Source organism: Bos taurus, chromosome 9 (genome assembly GCF_002263795.3).
Source record: "Bos taurus isolate L1 Dominette 01449 registration number 42190680 breed Hereford chromosome 9, ARS-UCD2.0, whole genome shotgun sequence".
Classification (NCBI taxonomy): Eukaryota; Metazoa; Chordata; class Mammalia; order Artiodactyla; family Bovidae; genus Bos; species Bos taurus.
The window spans coordinates 67,199,383-67,212,092 of NC_037336.1; the positions used below are offsets into that span (position 1 = coordinate 67,199,383).

The following is a 12,710-nucleotide window of genomic DNA, read 5'->3' on the forward strand; positions in this document are numbered from 1 at the left end:
ATACTATTATTCTTCTTTAATAATAACAAATATTCAGTCAGTATTAAAATACATCACATTTGCCTCTCAAGCTTTAAACAGTTGATTGAATCAGGATGTACCTGAAGTCACATACTGCATTTATTTGATATCTCTCTTAAGGTCTCTTGATCTATAACCTCATTATTTTTTATTGTCTTGCAATTTATTTTTTGAAGAAGCCATACTGTTTGGGTAGTAAAGATTCTCACATCCTGAATTTTGTTAATTGTATCCCTGTGGTGCTGTTTTCATGGTCCTTAGATACCTTATTTCCTGTAAACTGATAGTTAAATGTAGAGACTCACTCTGATTTGGGTTCACATTTTTGGCAAATTACTTTATAGATGGTGCTGTATCCTTCCATTACATTGCAGAAAATATCCAGGTGTCTCTCTTTTGGAAACGTTAGTGGCCATTTTGACAGTTAGTGGTCATCACAGATTCATCATTTCAAAAAAGGTCCTTTTAGTAAACTGCAACATCCTGTATAATTGAGTTTTCTACAGGTTGATTTTTTTTCATTTAATAATATATTCCTGCATCCATTGCTCTTTCTTATTAGGTTCTCTTGGCTATTCTTACTTGTTAATTTTTTCAAATCAGCTTTACAATAAACTTATCCAGTTCTAGGGACTAATAATAAAAATTGTATTGATTTAGATTTGTATATTAACTTAGAGCTGAAAAGTAACTCATGTTATTTTTGAGAACGAGAGGTTGAGATTTTCTTTATTACATAATGAAGTGGAACTGTCCTTCAAATACTTTCCCATGGATAGTTAGGCATTGATTAAAACTCTTCTCAAAAAACAAATTCAGCAAATGAACATTTTATCTTCAGAAGATTATCTTTAGTCATCCAGTTAGATTATTATTTCTTAGAAATTAGATAATGATAGAGTGATTCATTTTCATATGTATAAACTTTATATGAGCTTAATGTGAGTATAAAAAAGTCTGTTTTAATTGAGGGCAAAGTATTTCTGTTTCTCTGAAAACAGAGGAGCCACTTACCCTGAGGTGAAATGGCACATTTGCTTACCTACAACTCATTAAATTCACACTCAGCAACTGTAGTGTACACTGAGGAGAGGGGAAATGTAATTGCCCTGTACATTACAACTGAGTGACAATTACAAATCATTTCAGTCTTTGAAATTATTGTCAGTAAATTTGAAGGGACAGGCAGACAAGGAGGTTATCCCATATGGACTCCCCACCAATCCTAGGTTTATTGAAGTAAGTGTAAATTTGCAAGGGACATAAAACTCACCCAAAAAGTAATAATTGAAGTCATTTGTAGGTTAACTGCTTTAAGTTTTAAACTTAAAGCATCATTTAAAAGCTTCTATTGTTTAGTTCAGTTCATTGGTTCAGTCATGTCCAACTCCTTGCGACCCCATGGACTGCAGTACGCAAGGCCTCCCTGTCCATTACCAACTCCCGGAGTTTACTCAAACTCATGTCCATTAAGTAGGTGATGCCATCCAACCATCTCATCCTCTGTCGTCCCCTTCTCCTCCTGCCTTCAGTCTTTCCCAGCATCAGGGTCTTTTCAAATGAGTCAGTTCTTCACATCAGGTGGCTAAAGTATTGGAGTTTCAGCTTCAGCATTCCAATGAATATTCAGGACTGATTTCCTTTAGGATGGAATGGTTGGATCCCCTTGCAGTCTAAGGGACTCTCAAGATTCTTCTCCAACACCACAGTTCAAAAGCATCAATTCTTCGGTGCTCAGCTTTCTTTATAGTCCAACTCTCACATCTATTGTTTAACCTTGATCCAATAGGTCCATAATAGTATTTTCAAAATCTGTATAGTGATTTCTTCAGGTAATTTTTAAGATTATAGTGAGCCACTTGTTTCCTGTGATTGCTTAGAAATTTTTGCTGGGAAGTAAAAATTTGGTTAAGCTTCCCAGATGGCACAATGGTAAAGAATGTGCCCACCAATGCAAAATACATAGGAGACAAGGGTTCTATCCCTGGGTTGGGAAGATCCCTTGAAGTAAGAAATAGCAACTCACTCCAGTTTTCTTGCCTGGAAAATTTCATAGAAATCGGAGCCTGGTGGGGTCACAGAGAGTCAAACATGATTAAGCATGCACCCCCCCCCCCCCACACACACACACAAGAATTTGGTTAGGGCTTCCCTGGTTGCTCTGCCAATGCAGGAGACACAGGTTTGATCCCTGGAGAAGTAAAAGGCACCCCATTCCAGTATTCTTCCCTGGGAAACCCCATGGACAGAGGAGTCTGGCAGTCTATAGTCCATGGGGTTACAAAGAGTTGGACAGGACTTAGAAGCTAAACAACAACAAAAGAATTTGGTTACATGTGTTTTGGTAGGGTGGGTCTTTGAGTGAAGCCTCTATTAAACTCAGACTTTAGATGAATTTCCTGCATTCAGCCCCACTTCTCACCCCTGCTTCTGGCCAGACCTGCTTTCGTGAGTTTCTGCTGGTCTTGACCCAGGGCAACAGCCACTCTCAGTACTTTAGGCCATGATCTCTGCTCTCCCTCTACAGCTGACTCCTATGGACCTTCCAGAAAAAAATAATGAACCTACCTCATCCTCTTTGTTGTTATTATTATTTTTTTAATTTACTTATCTTTCTTTTAGGTCTCAGTTGAAAGATCAGCTAATTATATGAACTATCAACTCAAACACAGAGACGTGTGTGTGTTTCTGTAAAGCTTTCCAGATTATTCTAGTGGGTACAAAGCTTGAAACTCTTGATTCCAAGGATCCTTTTTGGTTCGATATTGTATAGTTCTCATTGCTTTCTGAACACCAACATACCTGTATAAATGAATGAGTATCTGACGTACATAATGCTAGAATTAATAATACACAGAAGTGTCCAAAACATTTTAGAGATGGCATCGAGTTTGTGGAAATGTTTAAATTCATAACACTGGCAAGAGCAGGCATTAGAATATTGCAGAGCCTCTTTCACAATTAAGCAGTTTTGTTATGTGGACAGCTATTTGCTATAGGGAGTTCACAGAGAGACAGCATTAGAGGGATAAAGGTGGAGCTTATCAGTGGCAGAAGTTAGAAGGCCATGTGTTTTTCTCTTGACAAATTAGGAAATAGAAATGGAAGAGAGTAATTCAGGTTAAGTTCTGTGAGAAAGATGAAGTACCATCTTCCACAGAGAGTGAAAGTGAAAAAGTTGCTTAGTCGTGTCTGACTCTGTGCGACCCCATAGACGGCAGCCCACCAGGCTCCCCCGTCCCTGGGATTCTCCAGGCAAGAACACTGGAGTGGGTTGCCATTTCCTTCTTCAATGCATGAAAGTGAAAAGTGAAAGTGAAGTCGCTCAGTCGTGTCTGACTCTTAGCGACCCATGAACTGCAGCCTACCAGGCTCCTCCGTCCATGGATTTTCCAGGCAAGAGTACTGGAGTGGGGTGCCATCGCCTTCAGGAACATCTAATTTAATGCTACATTCGTGACATATGATTGTGATTTCATGATATTTTATTATGTGATGCACAAATGAAATGTGAAATAGAAAGTTCTCTATGTTACTGTAAACTGTCAAACATTTGGCCTTATTTCAAAAGTTATTTGGAATTTTTTAGCCACCAGTATGTAAAAAGTACCCTCCTACAACAAAAAAATTGGATATAGTGTATTGAGATCTATGATTCCTAGAGCCTAGCCGTCTTAGTATTTTTATGCTTATCATAAGGTATTTGCTTGCCTTGCTGCATCTCATACAGACTTTTTTTTTCCACCTGGAAATAAGATTTTATAACTAGTGATTTTGAAGAGTCTTTATGCTGAAAACACAAGGCAGAATTAATTAAAGTAACATAGGTACACTAGAGAATTATTCTGTTGAAATCATTAAAAATTTGGCATACTTAGAAATATAGTTAGAATTTTTACAGTCTTTTTCTGACACAGTCAAAGAATACTTCTATTCATTGTGTTTTTCAATAATGCTGTCTACCAGATTTTAAAAAGTTTATTCAGAATACTACATGCCAACTAATTTAATTAATTTTGCATGAAATGTGAAAGAATCCATAGAAAATAAATGAAAGAAGGATATTATTTTGAAATGAGGTGACTTTAATATTCTTGAAGGCAATGACTGCTTTTCCATGTCACTTAATGCTGGCTGTTATATTGAATTATAGAAAGAGTCTGTGCGGTTTCTAGTACAACTTCTTTTTTAGAGCCAACACAGAAGCTCTGAAGTCATAAATCCATGTTGTAGCTCCAAGACAATTTGGCCTTTTCCTATATTTGCTTGCTGAGTTGTTTCTAAACAAAGTTCTTTATCCATACATCAGTGTGTCTTTATTTTTCTTATTTGTACCTGCAATCTGTAATTATGCTTTGATATTTCTCTTTTGGTTTTCCACTAAAAAAAAACTGTGCACTTTTTCTTTTTCTGGATGGAAATTTGCTAATTTAAAACATTTATAGAGATTCTTTTTTCCAAAGAGCACATAGTACTTTATTATCTCTTCCATGGTTCTTACTTTGAAAAAGATACACTATGGAACAGAGGGTAAAATAGTTTAAGAAATTTTCTCAACTCATAGAGATATTAATTGAATGAACATGCAAGAAATGTATGTCTTAGTTCCTGCAAGTGACAAAATATGCTGGTTTACTGGAATTCAAGTTCGAACAAACAGAAAGAATAGTATTAATCTAGTAAGAAGTCATATGGAAACATGTACACTGTTTTGATTATTCAATTAAAACTAATAAAATGGAGTATTATTCAGCCATTAAAAAGAATACATTTGAATCAGTTCTAATGAGATGGATGAAACTAGAACCTATTATACAGAGTGAAGTAAGCCAGTAAGAAAAATACCAATACAGTATACTAACGCATATATATGGAATTTAGAAAGATGGTAACAATAACCCTGTGTACGAGACAGCAAAAGAGACACTGATGTATAGATCAGTCTTATGAACTCTGTGGGAGGGGGAGAGGGTGGGGAGATTTGGGAGAATAGCATTGAAACATGTATAATATCATGTATGAAACGAGTTGCCAGTCCAGGTTCGATGCACGATACTGGATGCTTGGGGCTGGTGCACTGGGACGACCCAGAGGGAGGGTATGGGGAGGGAGGAGGGAGGAGGGTTCAGGATGGGGAACACAGGTATACCTGTGGCGGATTCATTTTGATATTTGGCAAAACTAATACAATATTGTAAAGTTTAAAAATAAAATAAAATTTAAAAAAAACTAATAAATATAAAATATACATTATTTCAAAAGAATTTTACTAAAGATTATAGCACCTCTGCCCTTTAGGAGCTCACAATTTAGTTATTTATATTCTTTACCAGTTTACAGATTTTTGTCATGAATAATTTAGAATTAGCAGAAATTAGGAGCAAAGTGTATCAGATTTTCATAGAAATAACTACCTTTCTGTGTTCCATCAGATTACTCAGTAGGGTTTGTCTTTTAGTGAATTCATTTTAAAGAGGTTCCATGTGTATTTATTGAATACAGAGTGTCTAAGAGAAATAATCCCTATTGAATAGCACCTAAAAATGCAGAAATAGCAAATACTCTAGATTATGTTTGGTTGGCTTCTGTACATCTCTTTTCTGCCCACATAACCTGTACTGGGGGCTTCCCAGCTGGTACAGTGGCAAAGAAGCCGCCTGCAATGCAGGAGACAGGAGTTCCATCCCTGGGTCTGGGTTGGGAAGATTCCCTGGATGAGGAAATGACAACCTGCTTCAGTATTCTCGCCTGGGAAATCCCACGGACAGAGGAGCCTGGTGGGTTACAGCCCACGGGCTTGCAAAGAGTCAGACATGGCTGAGGGTCTGAGCACGCATGCGGGCACATGATTGATAGAGTATGTTCCATCTTACTCCCACTCTTGTCCTTCCTTTGATATTTATTTTTAAAAATATTTCCTTACTTTAAAAATAATTTTATTAAAAACTGAGACATTTATGTTAATGCAATTAGTATAGCAGGATAGTAGAATTTTAAAGCTCTTTTTTTCTCCTTGACTCCTTATCCCCAAACCCCATAGGTCACATCTTAAATATGTCCATGTCTGCCCTTCTCCAAAATGTCTAAGTGTATTCCAGTAATTACAAATTCATACATATATATACATGTCTGTCTATAGTTATCTGTATACCTTTGTAAATAAAAATTCATAATATTTCCCATACGGAGTGATAATACATAAAATAGAATGGTCAAAGCCCAGACTAATCAGATAAGGTATCTTGGCTGTTCCTTGCAATCCCTAGGTTACCCAGATGTTCTCTGGAAAGTGAAGGCATTTGGGAGGCTTGGACAGCAGTTATTTACCAAGTACAGAAGTATTTCAGTATTTTAACTACCAGTATTTCCTTAACTGTGCCTAAGAAGCAAATGGTATCCCTACTTTTGCTCATTAAATGGCTCATGATTTTCCCCTCAGTGCACACAGATAAAAATGCTCATGTTCTAGTAAGGGTCTCAGAAGACCAGCATCCGAGTCACCTCTTTCATCTTAAATACCAACTTTTCATATTTTTAAATTCAGTCCCTTAGAGTTTGTCATAAACAGTGTGCATGTATTCCTGAAATTCTCATGTCAAAACTATGAAGCAGATAAGGTATATTTTCAGAATATTACTTTCAATCTCCCCCCTAAACAGACCCATTAACCATCTTTTAACAGGTTTGTCCTCCATTGTATCTTTTCAGTGACCTCAATCAGCCAGAATTTAGGGTTGGCAAACTCCCCCATCTCACTGAATGTACTAAAAAGACCATATACTATTGCTTTCTTACTAGCATACTTTTAATGTATCTCATTATTGCAATTTATTATCAACTCATAGATGGTGGGACTATACCTTGAAAGCAAATTGCTCAGTTGTGTCTGACTCTTTGTGATCCCATGGAATGTAGCCTGCCAGGCTCCTCTGTCCATGGAATTCTCCAGGCAAGAATACTAGAGTGGGTTGCCATTTCTTTCTCCAGGGAATCGTCCCGACCCAGGAAAGACATATACTATTGCTTTTTTACTAGTGTACCTTTCATATATCTCATTTTTGCAATATATTATTAACTCATAGATGGTGGGGCTATATAAACTACCTTGTATTTATCTATCTACCCAGGACATCGCAAAAAATGTCACTCAGTAATGTTTATGCATTGTTCTTTTGGACTTTTGGATTGGATTGGTAAAGATGCACATATGTACCATCACAAAACATCTAGAATATTTATTTTGTATGTGTTCAAATAGATTTGAAAGCAGAGGATTGCCATATTCCATTCAGTGGTCACTCTGTTGACTTGTAGTAACTTGCTGCCTTTATTTTCCTTTTCTTTAATACATATTTACCTCTTATACAGGAGGTACAGAAACCCTTCATTTACTCTATTCCAGTTTCAAACAGCTGCTGAGTATACTAGAATTTTGTCTCCATTATTTTCTATTAGGGAATGTGGAGGAATTGTCACTTACTGAGTAGTTACAGCCAAGTCCTTTGCTAGGTACTTTGCATACATTATTTCATTTAGTCTAAACTGTCTCTCAGTTGTATACTTAGTGTTCTTACTATTGACCCTAATTAACAGAAACGGGAGTGAGAGTTGACGAAGTAAGTCGCATGAATGTTGGGATCACAATTTAAATACAGGACTGTGCCTTCAAAGTGCTATGTTTTCTTTTTGTTTTTTCCTGTACCACAGTAACGCTATGTAAATGGTACTTGTCTGAGGATTAGGTGATACAAGTAACTGTTTTCTAAACTATCAAGCACTATTCACACATGGAATTTCTAACTCATAATCTCCAATAGAGTAATGTGAGTAAATTGGTATGTACCAAATACTGTAAGTGATTGTGATTACAATGGAACTTCAAAAAGTAGATGAAATGATGTTAATGAGTTGTTGGAGAACTAAAATCCAATTTTAACCCATTTCTTTGAAAGTCATGAGTGTCAAGATGGAACATATCATTTTAGTAAAAAGGTATTAAATATGGACATGTAACTGTAAAAATATAGAGAATACAATTTTCTTGTTGTTTAGTTGCTAAGTAGTTTCCGACTCTTTGGAACCTATGGACTACAGCATGCCAGGCTCCTCTATCTATGGGACTTCCCAGGTAAGAATACTGGAGTGGGGTGCCATTTCCTTCTCCACGGAATCTTCCTGACCCAGGGATCAAACTGTGTCTTCTGCATTGGCAGGTGGATTCATTACCACTGAGCCACCTGGGAAGTCCAGAGAATATAATAGGGTTATGGAATAATATCCGAAATAAAATTATTATAGCCTTAGGCCTTATATTTGATATGCAGTCCATGGGGTTGCAAAGAGTCGGACACGACTGAGCGACTTCACTTTCACTTTTTACTTTCATGCCTGGAGAAGGAAATGGCAACCCTCTCCAGTGTTCTTGCCTGGAGAGTCCCAGGGATGGGGGAGCCTGGTGGGCTGCCGTCTGTGGGGGCGCACAGATTCAGACATGACTGAAGCGACTTAGCAGCAGCAGCAGCAGCAGCAGTGAGAAACGTTGGAATTCAGAGTTACATGTTGCTGTTGTCACACTTCCCCAGGTGTTCCAGATTGCGTATGTGATTGTGAAAGCAGCTAACTCCCCTCGACCTGGAAACTGGATTTTGGAACGCTCACTGGATAATGTTGTTTACAAGCCCTGGCAGTATCATGCTGTGACGGACACAGAGTGCCTAACCCTCTACAATATTTATCCCCGTACTGGACCACCGTCATATGCCAAAGATGATGAGGTCATCTGCACTTCGTTTTATTCCAAGATACACCCCTTAGAAAATGGAGAGGTAAGATGAGAAAATTCACCCTCAATACATTTAAGATGGCAAAATAGGCCTGTCAGAAAGACTTGAATATATCAGTCACTGATGTCAGGGAGATTTTAAAATAGGATTTAGCAGAAGTACATTTAAAATAACTTATTAAATAAAAAGAAAAGACTGAAGGGTATGAGAATTTTAACTGCCTTCATCTAGTATGTATCTTGTGTGTCCAATAAAGATCAGAGAAAGGAAATGGGTTTAAGTTGGAAAGTCAGTGATTAATTTTAAAGAAACTTTTCTGACAGTGAGGCTTGCTAATTATTGAAGGATTGAGACCTTAGAAGAAACCTTAAATCTGTGTGTGTGCTCTAAGTCTGAAGATAGGGACAAAAGAGATAAATTCTGGAAGACATAATTCACATGAGAGACCTAAAGAGAATGAAATTTTGTTAGTTTTTATGTGTTTTTCTACTGTTGCCGCATAGGGCTGCAGTGGACTTTCTTTCCTGTGTTCAAGTTTTGTTTATTATATGCTTAATTTAAATCTGTTCAACTTCTCCATAGCATCTTTTTTTTTCCTGTGGTTAAGATTTTAAATTGATTCATTGTTTTCAGCCACAGATTCAAACCATAACTTCACCTTTACCAACTGTGTGATCTTGAATCAGTGCCTTAAGTTGTCTGTGCCTCCGTTTCATCTCCCATAAACCAGAAGCAATAACAGTAGTCTTATTTCTTATGATTGTCAAGATTAAATGAAAATGTTTAAAACATTATAATAGTACTGACAAACATATGTACTATCGCTTTGTAAGCATTAACTATTTTTGTTACTGTTATAATAACGATAACCATTGAGATTGGTGGTGGTGGTGCTGGTGGTGGTTGCTGCTGCTGCTAAGTCGCTTCAGTCGTGTCCGACTCTGTGCGACCCCATAGACGGAAGCCTACCAGGCTCCCCTGTCCCTGGGATTCTCCAGGCAAGAACACTGGAGTGGGTTGCCATTTCCTTCTCCAGTGCACGAAAGTGAAAAGTGAAAGGGAAGTCACTCAATCATGTCTGACTCTTAGCGACCCCGTGGACTGCAGCCTACCAGGCTCCTCCGTCCATGGGATTTTCCAGGCAAGAGTACTGGAGTGGGGTGCCATTGCCTTCTCCGGGTGGTGGTGGTAGCCCCCTCTCAAATACCCAAACCTAGACCTAGTGACTCTTGGATCCCTAGTTTTATTTCCCTAATCAGTCTCCCTTCAGTATATAAAGTCTAGCTCTTTTTGTTCTACTTTCTTATGTCCATTTCTGTTTATACTCATGGCTAATATTCTCTCCTCACCAGTTCACATGCTTGAAGCTAGTATCATTTTTTATATTTATATTTTCATAAAATCCATATTCATGCACTATCATGCCCATCTCAACCAATCTGAGACTATTTCTTTGAACACTTCCAGGAGTAAGTTAGATTTTTGACATATATTGATCGCACTCTCTTTTGGCACTATTATTCTATGAATGTCTCCCAGTGTCTCACTATATTTCAATTTCATGTTCAAAAATATCAGTTTTGGGTGAAGAAAATTCCAAATGGTGCTCTCAGCAGAGATCTCAATCTGCTAAACAATGAGTCAAAAGCAGTGAGTCAAACAGCTATTCAACCTGCTTTGTGCCCAGAGACATCCAAGTACTGGCCAGACTGGCCTGAGGATATGGGAGTAGGGAGGGAGGGCAAGGAGAATATATTTGAGTTGAATTCGTATAATTTTTTTCTTGGATCCAGTATTTACCCAGGACTAATAATTATGTAATATTTATAAAGCTATTCTTTATCTTTAAAAAATGAGCCAATTCAGAAATTTGTTTAACAATATAAAATGTAGCCAGATATGTAACACACAAGTTGCATGCATAGCCCAAAGCATGCTAACACTACATAGATGGTGGTTCTCCATTCTTTAGACTTTGTCAACTTACCAGTGTGGAACAGATATTCTATTTGTTTGTGTTTAACTGGCTACACTGTTTTAGACACTGACTATAAACTAATCATTACTGTTGACTTTTAAGAACAACTTATTCAACTGTCTCTGTGACATGCTTTTTAAAGTCTATTTCTCTCTCATTGGAAAGTGAATGAGGTGAGGAATGGAAAATAATTCAAAGTATTTGAAGTAGATTGATAGTATTTAAAAATATAAATGAAATCCAGACCTCTCCTGGAATATCTGTTTTATTTTATATCTTAGTCTGTGAAACATGGTACTTTTTGGAATGGACAGGTTCAGCGAAGGTAGGGGATGGTCTCCCAAGACAGGCAGATCAACTGGTGACAAAGTTGAGATAAGAATCCAGATCCCCTGAGTCCTACATTAGTGTTTCTTTCATACTCTAATAAAGACTGAAGGTTGATTTTTTAAAAGCCTTGGTAATTGCTAAACTCAGAAATGATTTAGAAGAAATATTGACGTGCTGTATCCATTAAAGTAGAAAGATTGCTAATCCTGAGATATGGTGATGTAGAAGAATGGGATTAGAAGACTGGGTTCTGCTTCTGCTACTAGTTCTTATGGGACATTGAACAGGTCAGTTAATCTGTGAGTTTGAATTTCTTTAATATATGAATTATTTTGATATATAAATTATCCTAAGGCATCTTTCAGTTCTAAAGTAGTACAGTTTCGGATATCACCTACAATATAGCACTGGGAATATTTTACATTTTTTGGATGCTTGTCTCCAATATTTCCCAGACAAGTGATTGTGAAATAAATCTTAGTATCATTAATTTTTAGTTTTAAAAGCGTTCATATTTAGGTACCATCTGAAATCTAATTATTAGGTGCTTATATTCAAAACTTCCCAGAGAAGTGACATTCAAGTAAGAAAAACAAACATATAAATGAGTAAATGCAAAATGATAGTATAAATGCCACAACAGAATTGTTTACAGAAAGTGGTAAAGTTCTGGGTGAGTCAAAGGAAGCATGCTGGAAAGATGAATTCTCAGAGTACAGAGAAACATACAAAATTTCTTAGTATCTCCAAAGTTTTGAAGACAATTGCAAATTTATTGCCAATATGCTTTAGACATATAACAGAATTCACTCCATTATTGAAGGGTATTTTTATTTGGTTTGAATTGTAGGCTTGTTATTATTTTAAATGTACATAAATATAAGAAGAGGACAGAGAATCCCTGTGTCCCTTTTACCTAGCTCCCACTAAGGATAATATCTTACATAATCTACATTCATTTGTCAAACTAAGAAATTATTATTTATAAAGTATAAATTACAATTATTATTGATACTCTATTACCTAAACCACAGATTTGTTCAGATTTCATTCAGATTATCATTAATGATTTTTTTTTCTCTCCTGGGATCCAGTTTGGAATAGAACGTTACATTTATTGCATCATTGTGTCTCAGTCTCCTCTAATCCATGACAGTCTTAATCTTCTTTTGTTTCCCTTGACCTTGATCACTTTTTGAAATTGCTCTTTGTTGTAATGTTTTTATTTATTTGACTGCACTATGTCTTCTCTGTAGCCTGTGGAATCTTTAGGTACGGCAGGTGAACTCTAAATTGTAGACTGTGGGGTCTAGTTCCCTGACTAGGGATTAAAACCAGGTGCCCTGCATTGGGAGCATGGAGTTGTAGACACTGGACCACCAGAGAGTCCCAAGTCTGATCAGTTTTAAGAGTACTGGTCAGATTTTTTGGTAGCATATTACTCATTTTTAGTTTGCCTGATGTTTTTTAATGATTATACTGGGCTTCTGGGTTTGGGGGAAAAATATCACAGAGGTGAAACAACTTCCTCATTTCATCATTCCTATTTATTTTTATATCCACATCTCCTATTTCCTTTTTATTGGTTTATTAGTCTT

At 36.8% G+C, this 12,710-nt stretch overlaps 1 protein-coding gene across 1 annotated transcript in view; it reads left to right on the forward strand.

Annotated features, from left to right (window-relative positions):
- Window positions 1–12,710, forward strand: part of LAMA2 (laminin subunit alpha 2) — a 699,730-nt gene that overhangs the window by 210,015 nt on the left and 477,005 nt on the right. The window contains exon 4 of the mRNA XM_002690220.6: window positions 8,604–8,846. Within this exon, the coding sequence (XP_002690266.2) occupies window positions 8,604–8,846 (243 nt within the window). The remainder of the gene's footprint in view (window positions 1–8,603; window positions 8,847–12,710) is intronic.